The 21354-nt window shown below is 38.5% G+C and overlaps 1 protein-coding gene across 1 annotated transcript in view; it reads right to left on the bottom strand.

Moving 5' to 3' along the window:
• The window catches only part of LOC134648385 (GTPase-activating protein skywalker), a 138430-nt gene that overhangs the window by 92278 nt on the left and 24798 nt on the right, over positions 1-21354 (bottom strand). The window contains exon 3 of the mRNA XM_063502914.1: positions 7874-8076. Coding sequence (XP_063358984.1) covers positions 7874-8076 — 203 coding nt within the window. The remainder of the gene's footprint in view (positions 1-7873; positions 8077-21354) is intronic.

The following is a 21354-nucleotide window of genomic DNA, read 5'->3' as shown; positions in this document are numbered from 1 at the left end:
AAATTAACAATGTGAATTGCTCGAATAAGTTTACGGTAACTTTCTGCTTGCAGGACTTCTAAAGGTCAATAGTATGTGCCAACGCTTATCTTCTTTTTTGTCTACTTGTATGTTAATGAATAGAAAGAAAAATAATTGGTAGGTCGCCTTCAATTTAATCTTCTTTTTCTAGCAAAGAAGAGGCCTAATGAATAGAGAGAAAAAGATCGGAAAACGGACCCTGGTTGCCGAAGCAGCAGCAGTCGCATCAGCAGCAAACATCGCTGAGATGACAGCGAAAGAAATTCTTTCAAAGAATGGAAGATGCCGATTGTAATTTGCAGTATCAAGTCTTGTAACTCGGGTCAAAGAGTCAGAGTAAATAGTTGTAAACAAATATGCGGGGCAGTGAATCCTCAGTTTGTAAACAAGATAAAAGAAGTGAAGAAATGCACTATGGACACTTTATCATAATGACATACCTACGCATAGTAAATACCTACATGAGGACAGTAGTCTGAGCACGAACTTTGAACATGGAAAGGAGATACCAATTTTGTTTTTACTCCCAGATAGTTGTGTATCTACATGTACATTGAAATCTTATAGGTACCTCTTAGTACTTATCTATTGATACAAGACACACGACAGTTCGATTGGAAAATTTTCCACCTAATCATCCTGATTTGGTTACAATATTTTGTATTCGTGTTATCGTTAGGGAAAGACAACGTGATTTGGAGACTTTTGCTTTCAAACATCATATTACACGGAGAGAAATTTTTTGTAGAATCAAGTAAAAAATATTAATCATTAGTAAAATTTTAGTGAATCCCATGACAAGTAGATTATACTAACGGTTATGAACCAGTTTTACTAATTGTATTTACTAACACCAACATTTTTTCTTTTTGGAACAACAATACTGTTTACTAAAAACAAGTAAACTTTACTAGAAATTACAAAAAAAAGTCATGGAATTTATAAAGCTGAGAAGTTTTATCTAGTGTTTTGTTTCTTGGTTTTACTAATCCCGTGACTAAAATTCACAATAGTTTGCTTGGAAACAATAAAGCAGCACTCTTATTTTCAGTAATATTTTTACTAGAAATTACAAACCTATAGAATAATTCATGGGATTCAGTAAGCTGCGATTTGATTTCAAGTAACCATAATTGCAATGTAAAGATGCGTCTGCACCTGCGCCTGATCCAAGCGATCCAAACGCTATCGAAACGTACCAGACATATTTAGATCCCATAAGGAACGATCACTTCTTACGTGATCTAAATTTGCGTGGCACGCTCCAATCGCGCTTGAATGGATTGGATCAGGATCAGGTACGGGTGCATCTGTAAATTGCAATTATGGTTACTTACAAGTCGCTGGCCCAATTTTACAGGTTTCTTTGTTATATGTTCAACGTAGTTAAAACTAGACTTAGTCATAGTTCCATTCAACGACACACCACATGCACCAAACATAATTTCTCCGATGAGCTCCTTTCGCCGATGAGGTTACAAGCAAAATGAACGAGTCAAAGATGGATACGGAGTACGCGTGCGGGGGGAGCGGCGGCTAGTGCGTTTAGGAATCTTGTTATTAGTACACTTTACTAATATCTATAAAGCTATTTACTATTTACGGAAATAAGAATAAAACTCATAAGAATAAGAAAGGGACTTGTTATTACAAGATTACCAAGTATAGAAATCAGAATTGACTTATAATTATTAATACTCATTTGTAGCCACCGATTTTAATAAATCCCATTTGTATTATCTAGTAATCTTTACGTACTGTAACTAGTATACCATTTATAAACTCAAGGAAAGTTTTATAGAATTTATACAAATCTGTTATTCCGAGTAAAGAATATTAATTTCACGATTAAGTAAAACCGTTTTTTATTTCCTATACTATGAAATTAATAAAACTTACTTGAAATTATATTATTTTCTATTGCCTAGAAAAAAAATGTAAAAATTAATAAAGTTTGATAATCCCGTCTTTTAGAAAGCAGGTTTTTAATTCGAACAACATTTTTTCTCTCCGTGTAAGGCTTCTAGACAGGTTGCAAAAAATGATAAGTGATTTTCGATAAGGGGTGGCTAAGTAGGAGCAATGAATTCAGTCGATGGACCAAATGGTGAAATGTATTGCAAGTCGGATGATGATCGGTGACGTTTGCAGAGGCCATTAGACAGTGAGAATTATGTACGTATTGTCTAGTGCTTTTATCTATTATGTGACGATATCCGATGACGATGTCAAAGAATAAGATGGCTCAATACAATGTCTCCTCTGGAAACACTTTCATTAATCAGTTCAGCCATAGGAATAATTGGATACCCTTACAAATCCATTAACACAATGCTACAGACTTTTGTTTATTTCACAACAGAGCAAGTGATACAATAAAGGAAACACATTTACGAGATTATCTTACTGCAGGAAACAGATTGAAGGATGTCCACAATTGGTTCCCTTTGTTAGACATAGTGAACCTTTTAGTAAGTTAGAAAGGAAAAACTTTTTATTATGTCGTTCAGTTTTATATTTGGACTATAGCTCGATCTTATTACTTATATACAATATTTACTGGGTGGTGGTCTCAGATCTCACAATTACTGTATCGATAGCGTGTAGACCTGCATTTTTCAACATAGACATATCGAATAAGGCATAAACTTATAAATGGGGTCAAAAAGCTTCTTCTAAAGACGTACCTATTTGAAGTTTGATAATCCAAACTTGATTTGACATAATAAGACGGCTCAATACCATGTCTCCTCTGGAAACACTTTCGTTAATCAGTTCAGCCATAGCCAATAAATTTGACATAGCACAACTTGTAGTACGTCTTGCGCGTGGCAACATGCGTGAAGGAGTTGTGATTTAATTTCGAATAGATCTCCTGGCCCATGTTTCACTAAGCTGACAATTGTCGCCTGACGTTGACAATTCAGTGTATGTAGGTACATTGACCTGGTAAACAATTGAACATAGAGGCTATGTAGCTATGTGACCCAGAAATATACTGGAAATCGTCAGTCAAATCAGATGTCAAATTGGTGCCATAGGCGTCTGGGGTTAGATTCGAGTTAACAAAAATCTTTACAAGCCAACGTTCCAAAAATATATTTACACGACCTTATTGTCAGTGTCATAGAGGCGTTTAAATATATTTTTGTAACATTTGTAAAGATATTTGTGAACTCACCGTATAAAAAATAATAAGACATTAAAATTACTTCTAAGAGTTCTAAGAGCTGCATCAAGACAAACAAAAGCATTACGCTACATGTATTTCCATTCATAAGTGTCGTAAAATCAATGCCAGTCATTTAGTTGATGGCACACGTATATAATTCGCCACACATATTAAAACTGCAGCTGGTTGCGTACTACATTTGCGACATTCCAGTAAAAATTTAATTACACTTAGGAGGAAACGGGGTCATTCGGTCAATAATCGTCAAAAATCGATGATGTAATTTATGAACAGCCCCAAATGAATGACCAAAACTTAACTATGTATTTGGAAATATTCCGATTTTTTAGGAAAACGTTCTACGTATAGACTGGTACGACCTGGAAAAGGGTTATGGTACCTACAACATTGGGGCGGGTCGCATCTACTAAATTTGACAGAATAATTTCAACATTTACACCGTATTAAACGAATTGAATTAAACATGGCGACAGTGCTTTTGTTAGTACATATCAAACTCAAACAAAAAAAATAACTCTCCATACATATCAAAGCGAACGAGCACATCTTATATAGGTTAGTTATATAGGTTTTCTAACGAAGGGCCCTATTGCATGTTATGACTATGTTATGTCGATTACAAATCATTCTAACTAGGTATTTTATTTCAAAACGACAAAAATATGTTTTGCTAGCAAACATAAAGTCTTGTTTGCTCGTAAAACAAATGTAATTCAGGATTTGTTACAAAACAACATTATTGTAACACTTATTCACTCGCTTACCGAATAACAAAGTGAATATGATTAAAATTTCAACCAGTCAATCCCACTACCTATTGTTTTGTTTTACGCAGTAACATAGACTATACTTTATTGCCTTGTTTACATTCAACGTTATAAGAATTACCATGAGCAATTACTCAACAATAATAATGTGAGAAACGATCACTTTGAATAATTTCAGGCGATTCTGAATTTTTGAATACTTATGTGACGTAAACGTGATATGTAAGATTTGGTCATTTACATTAAGAGTAGAAGAAAACTATTCATGCTAAACGTGTAGTAAGTAAGGATCAATCAATAATTTTATTGCAAGAACATATATAGTTACATTATATAAGTACAGAGGTGATAACATTTTTAATAAGCGTGTCTTTATGTTCTACCAGAGAAGATCTAACTGAACTACGGACGGAAGAAAATAATTGTTCTATGCAAAAGATCTCTTTCAATAACCAGGCAAATAATGCGCTGAAAGAAGTATAAAATTTAAAAAGCTTTTTGCAAAATTAATAATTGTAGAGAAATGTCGTCAAAAGAAGAGTCGTAGAATGTATTGGATCCCATACATTTCACGACTCTTCTCTTTCCGCACAGACTCTACTAACTAATCTTCCCCTATATTAAACTCTGTTTTTATATGCCAGATCAGTGGTGGGCAAAGTACGGCCCGCGGGCCAGCTCCGGCCCGCGCAAGAATTTTATCCGTCCCGCTGCCGGTCCTGCGAAATAATTAGTATAGGTACCTATGGCTCGCGACGTCACTGTTTCAAATCAAAATGTATTTATTCTGCAGTTTTAGCCCTCCACGGATTTTTTGTAATTTTCTGGCCCCCCTTGAAAAAAGTTTGCCCACCACTGTGACAGATACTAAACAGTTCTAATCAATTTACTTCCCATTCTACCCAATCCAACGGTCATTATAAATAACTAATCGAAATAGACTATAAAAACACGTTTCGACCGTTACCACAGGTTATTTAGTCGGTGTATAAGTGTCCTCGATTCTCGTGCTCGCGGACAATAGGAGCATCTCAATTAGTGGCAACAATGGCTGCCTAATTACTAATACCGTGATACCGTTATTAATTGTCAATTCATATACCTTATTGCAAGCACATAAGGTCCACTGAGGGTCAATTAAGATTTAAAGTTTTGCTGTTAGTTGCCGGCGAGAGATCGCCGGAGTTTGCTGGTTAGAGGCTTACCATAGACACCCATAGACTAAGTTCTACGTTGGAACTTTTAATAACACTTGTATTAAATAATTCCTATACCTTACAGTTTTTGACTAAAATGCCGTGCCGGTGACATAAACACAAAATATAAGAAAAACATAAGGTATGTACAACGAAGAAAGTGCCACGAAATGGCTTCATCTGAGCATGTTGCTGGCGACTTCCAGCGCTGATCTTCCGAAGAGACCATCAAGAGAGAAGAATCACGTAAGGAGAATATACGGACGACGGACGGACGAGCAGACCGCGTTTTGCCTGCGGCACGAAACCCGTAAAATTGTGACATGAATTATATAATATTGGTGCTTATTCTTTACGCTAATACTTTAACTTTAACAGTAACTATTTGCATCGAAACATGTGGATGATCTCTGCATATCATATCATGTGTCATTTGCTCTGCAATAATGACAAATAACGGGAATTTATCTCGTACTTACGGCCATTTATTACAACTTTATTGCACAACTAAAGAAAGTATTAACGGCGTCTTATTGCGTATACATTCCACTATAAAATACATAAAAATAATCATTATATACATAAGTTCCTACAAGAATTATGTGATAATTAATAACATCGATGCTTTAATTGTAGCTATTATAACATTATTATTAATTTCTGTTACGAATAATGAAATTAATGGTACACGGGTACATACGTTCAATTATTTAACGAAGATCAACATCATTATGACAAGTTTTTCTTTCTTAATTTTCTTTTTAGACCTTACGTAACGTTATGTCATTCATTACAAGAAATCGTAAATAATATAGGAATTTCGGTGCAGTGTAGTCGAATTAAAGTACAAAAAACCTTTTTTGGGAAATAACGGATAATGTAAATAGACCCTAATATAACTGTGATTAACTCTAATTAATGATTTCAACTGGAGTTGATTCTGCAAAATGTACGATGTCTGGTCAAGTGGACATTAATAAGTAACCGTACTTATGAGAAAGCATTATCAATATAATCTTACAAATAAGTACTTATTAGATAAACTCATACATTTATTTAGCAAAAGGCCTCAAGGGCACTTTATACGCCAAGATGCATTTTAAGCGATAAAAATAAATCATTATAAACCACAAACAAGACCATCTCACACAGATCGACCTAATTTCTAAAAAAAAGCTTGTACTATAAATAGTAGCTTACGTACTAATAGCTCAGAAACTGTATTAATGAAAGCCTAATCTACGCCAAAACGCACGTGCGCGTAAGCACTGCGCGTTGATGTCGCAAGCAGGGGCTCGGTGAATGACAAGCCACGCCCCCTGCGCGCGCGACGTAATAGTGGCCAATTTTAAGAACAAGATGACCACATTTTGGTTTGGCAACTTTTAAAACCTGATTTAGTTCAACGGCAAATGATCTCGTATACTTTCTCTAGTACATTTTACATTTAGCATCAATTTATTGTCATACAAACATTATTGCATCATTGCATCACACCCAACACTCTTGAGTTATACATATTATGTATATAAAAAAATTATCTTACAGCCCCTCACCCCTAATGATCCAACCGCCTGTAACTTTCACGGGGGCTGGACACAAATATAAAAAAAAATATATAAAAAGAAATTAAGATGTAATTGACATGTAATCGAAAGGGTTGAATCTAATGGCGCCTCTACACGATGGGCCAACGCCGGCCACTCCAAGGGACGCAGCCATGCGGTAGAATGAGATCGCAATATTACTTGCTCCCTTTAACGCATAAATGCGTCCCTTGGAGTGGCCGGCGTTGGCCCATCGTGTAGAGGAGCCATAATAAGAAAGATAGCCACCGTTTTAAGGGATTCGTACACCAAGGATGCTAACTGGAACACTATTACTATACTATTCTCAAACCGAACTGACAGCCGGGATCGCGTCCTCGTGTCACTTCTCATTCACACTTGCATAGTCGTAGCAGGAGTGAAAGAGATGGTAACATGAGCTGTATTGTCATTTTGGTTTGCGGATAGTATAAGCCTCCGCTGTCCATCCGTCTGCCATCAAGTTGTATGTCATGAACGTAACGCAACGGATTAGGTAGACAGTAGAGAATGTATTAACAAAATACCAATTGACTAAATAAACTACATGTATGAGCAGATACAACGCTGTGAGGCGGCGTATCGGCATAATTTTATTGTTTGTCACGACTTGTAAAAACCTTGATTACCATAACATGTGAAACAACCATGTTCTTGACGGGAATGCCCCAGAAATTCACTTATAATATAAACATCTTAGAATAGTAGAACTGGTATAAAGTTAAAAAAGTAAGTATATACTTAATTCAACGCCGCCTTCACGAATTTTACTGTAAACATGTGCCATTCTTATCTTCCTTATCAGATGCGTTTTTGACGAAAAGGCAGTATCAGATTCACAACAGTACCTATCAATCAATAAAGATTGCTACAAGTTTCTGTACATGTGTTACTAAATACTTGCGAAACACGTGCGCGCCGATGGACTATTTAATTCGGACAAATAGCGTCACGTGACTCGAATACGCAGCTGTCTTATAGAAACGTATCTCCTTTATATAAACTTTAAAACATCGACGACGAAGAATAAAAATCATCACATCAAGCAAGGTTGTTGTTATCAAAGTAAATACACATGGCCTTGAGCACGATAAAGCAAAGAGCACTGACCTGCGTGACCATGTCCCAGTAGAAGCCGTCGAGCATGGACTTGCCATGCTGATGCTGCCGGCACAACGCCGGCCACAGCAACGCCCGGACCGGACTGTTTATCGGCCAGGAGTTCTCTCTGATGACCAGCTTGAGTTCACGTTTCCTCGATTGTTGTAACAAAGGTTGGACCTCCTCGAAGGTTTTGAGCGGCGCTTTCTTCCCTGCGAATAAGGGGGAGGGTAAGCACTGTGTCCAGACTGGGGGGGTGGAGGCGAGGGATTCGGCGCTGGGGGCGCGGAAGGCGGCGGGCTCTATGTACATGGCGGTGGCGCGGGGGACATGTTCTCGCAGCGCGCGCGCAGCCGGCACTGGCAGCCTCCGCGGAAAATGCGATAGCGCCCTGTCACACTTCGATTGTTTATCTAACCGTGTAGCGGCGCGAGAGGCCAACTTTATTTATGTTATGAAATTATTTTAATAAATTTATATCGCTTTTATTTAATTTAATAATGATGTAGTAAAGGCGAAATGTGAGCAATAAACTAAACATTTCTATAACGTATTTTTTTAATTTGAATACATAATATTTATTGTAGAAACTTATTTAACTTATTATTATACTTAATAATATTTATTGTATTTTTATATAAGTATCTACAATAGGGTTGCCAGATGGTCGGGATTCGGCGGGATTCTCCCGATTTTTAGCATGTGTTCCCGATTCCCGACAAAGTGAAAATTGTCCCGAAAAACAGTCTCACGTTATAAAATAATAATTTCAAGTTCCGAACTGTCGTTGAGCGAGCAAGCGACCCGCGTCGAGCCCTACAGCCCGCGCGCGAGGCGCGCTTGTCGAAATTGGACAGAGCAGCTGACGTAGTGCCAATAATGTAAAATACAATTAATTCAATTTGAATGGTTTTTTTTTCCCGACTTAAGGCCCAAAATCCCGAAAAATTTATATTTTTTCCCGATAATAGCGCCTTTCGATCTGGCAACCCTAATCTACAATAATGTATTTTGGTTACCTATAAATTAAATAAATTATGTTTATAATATTGATCTTGTTTTGTAGAGGATAGAGCTAAATTACTTTTATTAATTATTGCACAATAATTTCAAATCATGGTGTAATCAGATCCACTTTTATTTAAAAGAAATAGGAGTGAGATGTTTTAAGATTTTTTTTTTCAAACATAGTGTATTTTTATCCTGGTTTGCATAACATAGCTACCAACATGAAAACTTTTAACTCGGTTTTCTTAGAAAATTATATCAAAATCAATCAAAACCTTGTACAAATAAAACCATACACGGCATAGATAGATACACGGCCATGGGCGCGCGCCTTATCCGCACCGCACGTCACACGCTACGTACGAACTAGTACGAAGTGCATGTAATAATTAGGGCTCACGGTCGTGTCCGGGTTTCGTGTACACGTGTTCGGTACCCGTTTCCGTACTACACGTACACGGTTTTCTGACCCGTTCTACACGTGTAGACGGGTACACGTGTAATTAAGATCCGTGTATCCGTGTACCCGTGTACCCGTGTACACGGCGAAACGGATCTTAAATACACGCGGGTCTAACCCGTTCTTGACGTGTAGCGGAGATTAAAGTTATGTATAGCTTTAAATAAAACACAGATTCAGGGTCAGGAGCCCCGATTGTTTACCAGTTTTATCGGATTTTCAAATTCGGACTTGCAAGTTATATTTGACCCACTTCCGATGAAGCTGAAAATTTCCATACGTGTGTAAGTCGGGTGACAATGCAATATTAATGGAGCTGAACTGATGATGGAGACAGGAGGAGGCCATATGAACTCTGTGATATAACAACCGAATTGTGTTTGGGGTTTTTAGAATATACTCGTGGAAAGAAAAGTACAGTCAGCGATAAAATCTTGTACCAAAAATGAAAGTTTTGCCAAAAACTTATTTATTCTTTATTTGAATACTCCAGGACCCGCTTATTTTAATCGCTTAATATCGCTTTCAAATAATTGCTAAAAACGACACCGTTATTGGTAGAGTGAACAGAAATGAAAATATCTATTTTTGTGTACTAGTTAAAATATCAAATTGTATTGTAAAAATAAACATAAATGCTATTATTATTCGACACAGGCTGTGAAATGCTTTACAACGGTTCTCATTTTTAACACGCTTTTATTAGGTAGACCTGTAACTAAATTGTAATGGAATCTTGAAAGTTAAATTTGATCCACTTCCCGGTTTCCGATTGAGCTGAAATTTTGCATACACATGTAAGTCGGGTGACAATGCAATATTATGGTACCATCGAGCTGATCTGATGATGGAGACAGGAGGTGGCCATAGGAACTCGACCTGTATGTAACTAAATTGTAATGGAATCTTGCAAGTTAAATTTGATCCACTTCCCGACTTCCGATTGAGCTGAAATTTTGCATACATATGTAAGTCGGGTGACAATGCAATATTATGGTACCATCGAGCTGATCTGATGATGGAGACAGGAGGTGGCCATAGGAACTCTGTGATGAAACAACGCAACCTAATTGTGTTAGGGTTTTTTAGAATTGTCTCGATGAGTATTAGTTGTCTGTCGTAAGAAAAGTACAGTCAGCGATAAAAGCGTGTAACAAAAATGACATTTTTGCCAAAAACTCATTTTAAATTAAACAGTAATTTTCAAAGATATAAAAAATTGTTTTTCTACAAATTGTCACAAATGGTGCTTGTTTCCATATAGAAAAGACCCATTAATCACAAAATTATTTGTAATATGTAGTGACTGTTTATGGTGCATAATATTTTCTGAATTGATTACTTTAAACTTAAAGTATCTACAAGTAAAATGTGAAGATTGGTAAAAACTTCATTATATATCATATACCACACAATAATAAGAACGGTAGTTTTAAATCCCATCCTCATTCCCATTCTGACCCTTATTGTTTCAATACCTTAATTACAAATATACTACAGAACTGTTTATTTAAATATACTAAACATTCTAATAAATTATAACTGTTATAAATGTAAAAAAATCGCATTCATTTTAACGCAGTTTTTGGTTTCACTATACGAAGTAGGAAGAAATGTACTTACTCAGGGGTCGTCATGGTGGGTGATTTTTGATGTATTGATAACAAATATCTTCCTATGGCTCCTGTTGAACCACCATGGCACGAAAACTCGTTATTTGCCCGGTCATTGCACAAAGAGCAATAGGCTTTGTCACCGGATCTGGCAAAGTTCCACACCCAACTTCTTCTCATTTTTTTTAACAAAAATTAACAGTAAACAACAAAACAAAAACTATTAATAAAACAACAAAACGGTACGATTAACGTAGATAGACTTTAGTATCCAACTGACCAATAGGCGAACTGGAGTCTAACTAAAGTTCTATGAGATACTTTTTAAATCTTAGGCATAGATATTATTCATTGTTTGCTGTCTCTGTCACTAGTAAAATGCTTTTAAGAGCCGCGCGGCAACCAAACAATAGAATAATCCTACCTGAAAGATTAGTTGTTGTATTTTTTTGCAGATGTGTCTAGCTTATCACAAAGAGATAAGACCAAAAGCACCAACGCACGTTGTAAAAACAACACGTTCTATTGAATGAAACTTCTGCACTTTGTTTATTATCTATGTCATGTATTTTGTTTTTCACACGACATGGCAATTGAAAATACTTAATCTCAAACAAAACATATGAATTATTGAAACAAAGTCTACTTTATTATTGATATTACCAATCAATAACACGTTAAACTGCAAAGTAATCGAACTTTCCTAATCTCTCTTATATTCCACCGTATCTCTTCATAGCACGAATCTCTGCTACACGAAAATGAACGGTTGAACCCGCGGGTAAATAAGATCCGTTCTTTCGTGTACCCGTGTACACGGGTACACGGGTACCCGTGTAAACGTTTCTGGATCCGGGCGGGTTCGTGTAGTTCGGGTTCTTAGTACCGCCGGGCTTAAGAACACGGGTACCCGTGTCAGCGTGTAACACGTGTATCGGGAGCTCTCTAATAATAGCCTGCGCGAAACCGCGGCAAAAACGCAGCTTTGGCCCAGCGCCAGAACATACAAGCATTAAGTAGAACACTTCGGTAAATAGGATTGCAAGGTCTTGCAATCGGTAAAACATTCCCGAAAAGTAAATAGGCCCTGTAGACAAAATGCCAATCGCAACGTAACGCAACTGTCTCTGTTACACTAATTGGAAGAGTGATAGAGAGACACAAAGCGATTCGATGGCGAAGCGATAGCGATTGTCACCTTGGCTAGGCCGCCAGGTTTTTTTTAATGAAAAAACAACATACTTTGTCAAGTGGTCTAAGGAAAAGATGACCGCTTTGTCTTATAATAAAAGCGGCCATAACTGATTCGCTGTACAAATGCTAGTACGTAAGTGCCCCAACTTAAGTACCCACATACTCCATAAAAATCAGAGATTTACACCAACACATTACCATATTATTAAACTTCAATGTTGCACAATTTTGCTTTGGAATAAACGGTCCTAGCAAAAGTAAGCAGTATAACCTCTAAGCCATATTTATTATCATCAATAAAACGTAACCCACTACCGCGCGTTGGACGGGTTAAGTTAAACATTAGCCGGTGATAAAGCGAGGTTATCTACGAGCGCAGTCTCGGCCGAGTCGCCGCCGCTATCGACCGCATAACAATTAGGTGTAGCGACAAAATTACTGGGATGGTTTTGGTGAAATGGAACTGGTCGGTCTTAAACTGGTAAGGAATAGGGGATATTACGCGAAAGTCTGCGTAGGGGGCGCCACTCCAACAACAAGTAAACAATCTAAGGGTCTACCGCAAACGAGAGACTCGACATTTTGATATCTAACCTCTCTATCACTCTTGCATATTCGAGCGATAAAGAGGCAGATAGCTGAGTTTCGATTTCGTAAACAAACAAACCGCCTTGATGTATCAATGTCATATTTGATTGTCTGTGAAAACTTGTCAAAAAACAGTTTAAGGTACAGGACATATATAAGTTACTCTATGGTATACTTAAGTCACTAGTGCTGCACTCTGGCGGCAAAATATTGCAGTAATACTCCCTATTGAGGATTGTCGCGGTTCGTAGGGCTGTTGCAATCAAGTTAATAAATAATTTATTCTGTGAATTATTGTGCTACGACTAATGTTAAGCAAGGACGCTGAGCACGAAGAATTACGTACATTGAACCGCCAGTTTCTATCTCTATCGCGCGTAATTCATGATGCCGGCGGTCAATGGTACTGTGATATAATTATGCACGTGCGATAGAGATAGGAACAGGCGGGTCTATAAAATTCTTCTTTTACTAGAAATAACTAGTGCTAAATGAAAATATGGAACTAAATAAGTAAATAATTATGTACATTAGAGGAAGGTCTCCCCATCTTATGTAAGGATTTTATAAATCTGCGATAGCTATACTAGAAGTTGTCATTTAATACTCTCGAACAGGGATGTTGCGGATGCCGATTTTTTGACATCCGCGGACGCGGATGCGGATGCGGATTTTTAAAGGCTCACATCCGCGGATGCGGATGCGGATGCGGATGTCAAGATAGTACCATAAAAAACGTCAAATATTACATTTTAGTAATTTTTATTTCAAAAAACCGGCCAAGTGCGAGTCGGACTCGCATTGCAAGGGCTCCGTACAATAAGTCCGACTCACGCTTGACTGCTCATTTCTAATAGGTTTTTTGGTTAATGACTAAATTACCTAGCAGTCTAGCACTTACGCCGATGCTAAGACGTTCCTGTACCGACCTGTTCCACATCCGCATCCGCATTACATCCGCATCGAATTTATGCGGATGCGGATGCGGATGTTGAAAATAATGCGGAAGTTCCGCGGTTGCGGATGCGGATGCGGATATTCGCAACATCCCTGCTCTCGAATATAACCCAGTCTAAGTAGAGTCCGCAGCAGAAGTTGCTAAGCGGGCGAGATGTTCAAAATTACCTTGACGCGCTCTTATTCTCTTAAGAGCGCTCCAACAAGAAAAGTCGAAATAATGCAAAATTGATGATATTCCTCGATGACATTCAGTACTTTAGGGTCGTTATTAGAAACAATGAGTACTTGTTACGGTAAAAGCGTCTTCTTATCTTTAGGAATTACTTTTTAAATATTGGAAAAAGGGCGTATTAAATTAGTAATGATTTTTTTTTCTGATGGTTGTTTCCGAAAAACCACGTGAAGCACTAAATTGTGAGCTCGTATTTGTAAATGTTGAGAAGTTTACTCTGGTAAAGCTGGCTATTTTGTATTACTAATACCCTGTACATTAGGAATTACTTTTGTAATTTTTCCTAAATACCTTTGAGAAAGAGAAAATCGAAGAAAAACAAACTCAATTTTCTCTCCGAAACAAGTGTCAATTCCTACGAAATTGTACTTAATATCGAAGTCATTTTCATACTCAAGCAATCTGCAGCGTTTGCTTATACTGATGGTATACATTAGTGTTTATGAAATTCTACTATAATTTTTTGGCAATTTTTTGAAAACGACTCTAATATTACCGATGACGCGCGGTCGTGAGCTCAGTGCCGCGGCAGAGCTTGTAGAGGTAAGACGTGTGTCGGTCGGCTCCGCACGTTTTCAACGGCGACGACGAGGTTTTTTATTATTGTGTGCGGCAGGCGCCGTGTAAAATGCTATACTGTGTGCGTGACAGTTCGTGTAAACGGCGACTGAGAAACTTTGATCCTAGTAATGTGTATTTGGTTTTATAGAGTATGTAACTACCGGACAGCATTAAAGATATTTGAAATGGTCTGATATTTTATAGGTACTAAATTAAAAAATGGCTGAATACAAATGTTTTTGATGACATGTCAGAATCAGAATATATAGGTCTGATGATGGAGCTGGGAGGTGGTCACCGGTACCAATCAACCATGCAACTAAACCACTTCGTGTTTCGGCTCGTTTGATTCGTCTCAACAAGATCTTTGACACAAGATAGGACTCAGGGTCTGATGATGGAGCTGGAAGGTGGTCACCGGTACCAGTCAACCACGCAACTAAACCACTTCGTGTTTGGACTCGTTTGATTCCTCTCAACGAGATCTTTGACACAAGATAGAACTCAGGGTCTGATGATGAAGCTGGAAGGTGGTCAACGGTACCAGTCAACCATGCAACTAAACCACTTCGTGTTTCGGCTCGTTTGATTCGTCTCAACAAGATCTTTGACACAAGATAGTACTGAGGGTCTGATGATGGAGCTGGAAGGTTGGCACCGGTACCAGTCAACCACGCAACTAAACCACTTCGTGTTTGGGCTCGTTTTATTCCTCTCAACGAGATCTTTGACACAAGATAGAACTCAGGGTCTGACGATGAAGCTGGAACGTGGTCAACGGTAGCAGTCAACCATGCACCTAAACCACTTCGTGTTTGGGCTCGTTTGATTCGTCTTAACAAGATCTTTGACACAAGATAGTACTGAGGGTCTGATGATGGAGCTGGAAGGTGGTCACCAGTACCAGTCAACCATGCAACTAAACCACTTCGTGTTTAGGCTCGTTTGATTCCTCTCAACGAGATCTTTGACACAAGATAGAACTCAGGGTCTGATGATGAAGCTGGAAGGTGGTCACCAGTACCAGTCAACCATGCAAGTAAACCACTTCGTGTTTGGGCTCGTTTGATTCCTCTCAACGAGATCTTTGACACAAGATAGAACTCAGGGTCTGATGATGAAGCTGGAAAGTGGTCAACGGTACCAGTCAACCATGCAACTAAACCACTTCGAGTTTCGGCTCGTTTGATTCGTCTCAACAAGATCTTTGACACAAGATAGTACTGAGGGTCTGCTGATGGAGCTGGAAGGTTGGCACCGGTACCAGTCAACCACGCAACTAAACCACTTCGTGTTTGGGCTCGTTTGATTCGTCTCAACAAGATCTTTGACACAAGATAGTACTGAGGGTCTGATGATGGAGCTGGAAGGTGGTCACCAGTACCAGTCAACCATGCAACTAAACCACTTCGTGTTTGGGCTCGTTTGATTTGTCTCAACAAGATATTTGACACAAGATAGTACTGAAGGTCTTATGATGGAGCTGGAAGGTGGTCACCGGTACCAGTCAACCACGCAATTAAACCACTTCGTGTTTGAGCTCGTTTGATTCCTCTCAACGAGATCTTTGACACAAGATAGAACTCAGGGTCTGATGATGGAGCTGGAAGGTGGTCAACGGTACCAGTCAACCATGCAACTAAACCACTTCGTGTTTCGGCTCGTTTGATTCGTCTCAACAAGATCTTTGACACAAGATAGGACTCAGGGTCTGATGATGGAGCTGGACGGTGGTCACCAGTACCAGTAGCTGGAAGGTGGTCACCGGTACCAACCGGTGACCACCTTCCAGCTCCATCATTAGACCCTGAGTATCACCTAGTGTCAAAGATCTTGTTGAGACGAATCAAACGAGCTCAAGCACGAAGTGGTTTAGTTGCATGGTTGACTGGTACCGGTGACCACCTTCCAGCTTCATCATCAGACCCTGAGTCCTATCTTGTGTCAAAGATCTTGTTGAAATGAATAAAACGAGCCCAAACACGAAGTGGTTTAGTTGCATGGTTGACTGGTACCGGTGACCACCTTCGAGCTCCATCATCAGACCTTGAGTCATATCTTGTGTCAAAGATCTTGTTGAAATGAATCAAACGAGCCCAAACACGAAGTGGTTTAGTTGCATGGTTGAATGGTACCGGTGACCACCTTACAGCTCCATCATCAGACCCTGAGTATCACCTAGTGCCAAAGATCTTGTTGAGACGAATCAAACGAGCCTAATCATGTTACTACATGGTTGATTGGTATCCGTGACCACCTTCATCATCATCATCAGGCTTCATCATCAGATGCTTAGTATCAGCTCGTTTCTAAACTTAAGATACAAATTAAAGGTTTCATTATATAGCTAAAATAGTTTCACTATACAACCTATACCATATACAATGACGAAAAATGAAAATAAGCGAGTACCTAAGTACGTATAATTTCTTTCTAGTAATAATGACCTACATAAGTATGTATATTTGCACTGGATTTGGTATTTTCGTACCAAATAACATTTTTAGGACTTTGATATTAAAGTACAGTTAGTGTTGTTATGATTGATTTCAATGTGCTTCACGATCGGATCAAGAATGTTTAATCCATCATTGTAGTGCGACCGAGGGAAAATGCGGTGGAAGGGTTCGGCGACCTGAGCTCGCGGAGCCTGCCGCAGCGCGTAAAATACCTAAACTCGCTCATCCTCGAAATGTAATAGCACTCTTAACAATAAAGTCGCGTCAAGATCATTTTGTACGCTTCGCCCGCTTAGCAACTATTGCTGCTGACTGTATGTACATACAAAAGAAAATTGACACAAAAATGCCGTGTGGCATTAAATCCGCCTTTTGTCACTGTCAAAAGTATAAAAATATGAGTTGAAAACGAAATACAAATCGCACAAAACTTGGCATCATACGAGTTCATACAGCCCATTACGTATTCATGATCGTTACTCATTTGCATATGGCGTATAGCATTATAAAACACAACAACTTTTAGCAAACATGACAAAGTCAAGGTAAAATAACATTAAATTGGAGCACAATTTTCTTGGGAAATAGGTAACTACGACATCAAAAGCTAGGCTTAATTTGGCAATGTACTATATAAGCAGTTACGAGTACGAATATTAGTATCGCTGTCATATATCCCAAACCCACATTACTGTTCTAGTAGACTAGAGAGTCTTAGAAGTTAGTGAGGTACAACTTTTTTACTGGAGCTGTGTTAATGTATGCTGATGGATCATAGCCGCTGTTGTTCTTCTTTTACAAAATGGCTAGAAGAAGACTTTTCTTACAAGAGACCCCCTTGATACACCTAACGTTTCAGACCAGAGAGAGTAAATACTGGGAAAATTATCCCAGAAGTTTTCAAAACCAAACAATGTAGGAATTTTATAGTCCAGCTGGAAGTGGTCGTGAATTATGAGAATTTAAAAAAAATCACCAGCATTCTGATGATTGACGGAAGAGGATAAATATCAATTAACTTTTTTTTAATAAATATTAATAGCCCAGCCAAGATGCACACGTATGTCCGGATACATTTCTGGTTATTTATGGCCCAGTACGGTAATTTTTTTACGTGTCCAGTTTTTGTCAGGCTTTATCAAATTAACTAGCGACTAAAAGGCGGTAAAATAACGAACTGTCTAACTTTTAGATCAAAATGCCTAAAATCCATTATTAATTCAAAGACCGGTTTTGAAGTTAAAGTCACCCTATAGATACACGAGTAATTAACTAACTGTAAACATAACAAAATTCCTGCACATAACAAAAATGCAATATAAGCCATGTAATCATCACATTTATATTTCACGCGTGCCGTAACGGCAATGCCGCAAACAGTAAAACTAAGTTGTTATCATCAATAAACCACAACAAAGGCTGTTCTAGGTAGCCTAGGAACCTTATTGTCCTAGGTCGCGCTGTAAACTTGGTGATAACCACGTACTTTGTTATTCTCATTGCTTACTGACAGCATCGCCTCAACGGAACTACATAGTTCAGTGGGATCTCCGATTCTCCTTCTTTTTAGGGTTCCGTAGCCAAATGGCAAAAAACGGAACCCTTATAGATTCGTCATGTCTGTCTGTCTGTCTGTCCGTCTGTCCGTCTGTCTGTCCGTCCGTATGTCACAGCCACTTTTCTCCGAAACTATAAGAACTATACTGTTGAAACTTGGTAAGTAGATGTATTCTGTGAACCGCATTAAGATTTTCACACAAAAATAGAAAAAAAACAATAAATTTTTGGGGTTCCCCATACTTCGAACTGAAACTCAAAAATTTTTTTTTCATCTAACCCATACGTGTGGGGTATCTATGGATAGGTCTTCAAAAATGATATTGAGGTTTCTAATATAATTTTTTTCTAAACTGAATAGTTTGCGCGAGAGACACTTCCAAAGTGGTAAAATGTGTGTCCCCCCCCTGTAACTTCTAAAATAAGAGAATGATAAAACTAAAAAAAATATATGATGTACATTACCATGTAAACTTCCACCGAAAATTGGTTTGAACGAGATCTAGTAAGTAGTTTTTTTTTATACGTCTTAAATCGCCTAAATACGGAACCCTTCATGGGCGAGTCCGACTCGCACTTGGCCGCTTTTTCTAGAATCGGAACTTTTTTTTTTTTTTGATTCCACTTCAATCCTGCAAGCTGTCTATCTTTGACATTTAGCTGGAGATTAAGTATTTTTAATAGTCGTGCGTGGTGCGATATCCTTTGATACGCCCATCAATTTCGTTAAATCGTATATTTATTTTATAAGATCTTGGGGTGCTCTTCTCTTCAGCCTTGTAAAAGTAGTGTTAGGAGGTTCCTTCATCAGGTTTCTCGCGAGTAAGTTTGGGTGTTTCTCCATTCGTTTGCGATATTTGTCTAAGGTGTCGGACACTTCTTGGTTTATTGTTTTGATTTTGAGATCTCGATGCAAATTCTCGTTTTTGATGTACCACGGGGCTTTAGTGATTATACGTAGTATTTTTGATTGGAAACGCTGTAGTATTCCTAGATTGTATTTTGAGGCTGTTCCCCACAGCTGAATCCCATAAGTCCATATTGGTTTTAGTATGCACTTGTAAAGTAGCAGTTTGTTGTTTAGGCTGAGTTGAGATTTGCGTTCTAAAAGCCAGTACATCTTTCGCAGCTGCTGTCCGAGGGCTTTTCGTTTTGTAAAGATGTGTTTCGTCCAAGTTAGTCTCCTGTCCAAGTAGATTCCTAGGTATCGAACGTGGTCTGATTGGGGTATACGTATGTTGTTAAGTTTTACTTCCGGGCACGTTTCACGTCTTAGCGTAAATGTTACTTGCACCGATTTTGTCTCATTCGCTTTAATTTTCCAGTCTTTAAGCCATTTCGATATATCGTCGAGACTGTTTTGAAGTTTTCCTGATGCATCGGCAGGAGTGTCGGCTACTGCTAATATAGCAGTGTCATCGGCGAAAGTTCCTGTTAGAACATTTTCGGCACTTGGGAGATCCGAGGTATATATGAGGTAGAGTAATGGGCCCATGACACTTCCTTGAGGCACACCGGCTTCTATCCCATGTAGGTTTGTCGTGCTACTGCCATAGCTTACATAAAAGTGTCGTTCGTTAAGGTACGAAGTGATAAATTGATAATAATTGATTGGAAGGTTTTTTAATATTTTGAATAAGAGTCCTTCATGCCAAACCCGGTCAAATGCTTGGGATATGTCCAGAAACGCTGATGACACATAAAGTTTTTGTTCAAACGCAAGGTTTATTTGCTCCACTAGCCTGTGAACCTGTTCCACAGTACCATGTCCTTGCCGGAATCCGAATTGGTGTAACGGAATCAAATTAGTCTTCGTAACCTCTGCTTTTATTCTTTTCATGAACAATATTTCTAAAACTTTTGAAGGTATTGGTAGCAGGCTAATTGGACGGTACGATTTTACTTCTGTGGGTTCTTTGCCAGGTTTTGGAATTAGAATGATTTCAGCAACTTTCCATTGTGGAGGGACAAAATTTCTCCAGAGCGCGGCATTGTAGATGTGAGTTAGGAATTTGATTCCAATGTGCGGTAGTTCTCTAAGGATTTTTGCAGTAATGAGATCGTATCCTGGAGCCTTATGTATGTTGAGGCTATTGATCGCACCGATGACTTCTGTGTAAGTAAATTTTTTAATGGGTAAGTCTAATTGGTGAGGCTGATTTAGTGTTTTTGTTATTTCTTCCAACTTTGTTGAATCAAGATCGTCATTTGGCGTGAAAACTGTGGATAAGTGTCTCGCGAATACCCCTGCTTTGTCAGAATCTCTTTTTGCCCAGCTGCCATCTTCATTTCTGATCGGGGGTTGATGGGCAATGGGCCTTTTCAGGTTTTTGTGGCCTTCCAGAGTGAATAATCAGTGGCTTTTGTCGCATCAAGATTTTGTAGGTATATTTCTGTTTCCCTGTTTCTGTGTCTTGCAAGGGCTTCCTTGAGTTTAGATGCAAGGTAATTAAATTTCTTTTTATGGCCTGGGAACTTGGTTGATTGCCACAATTTCCTGGCCTGGCGTTTTTGTTTTAGTAGCTCGAAAATATGTTTAGGGTATAGAAACAATTCTTTGTTTTTATCCTTTGGGGTAGGAGTTGCAGCCCAAGCAGCTTGTTGTACGGCAGTGTTAAACAATTCGACAGCTTGGGTGATATCGTCGTCTGATTTTAGAGGGATTTGGCAGTCCAGTGATTGCTGGATTAGTTCCCGAAAGTTTGGCCAGTTCGTGCCTTTCGTGTGCAATTTACACTTTTTCGGAATAGGTGAGATTTGGCAATCTACTAGTATTATAATTGGAGAGTGGTCTGAGGACAAGTCCAAGCTTGATTTGCATTTCAGAGAAGAGTCATGAAATCCCTTAGTAACTATGA

The sequence above is a fragment of the Cydia amplana genome, chromosome 5 (genome assembly GCF_948474715.1).
Source record: "Cydia amplana chromosome 5, ilCydAmpl1.1, whole genome shotgun sequence".
Lineage (NCBI taxonomy): Eukaryota > Metazoa > Arthropoda > Insecta > Lepidoptera > Tortricidae > Cydia > Cydia amplana.
Note: the sequence above shows the minus strand (reverse complement) of the source record. Positions and strands in the feature narration are given on the sequence as shown.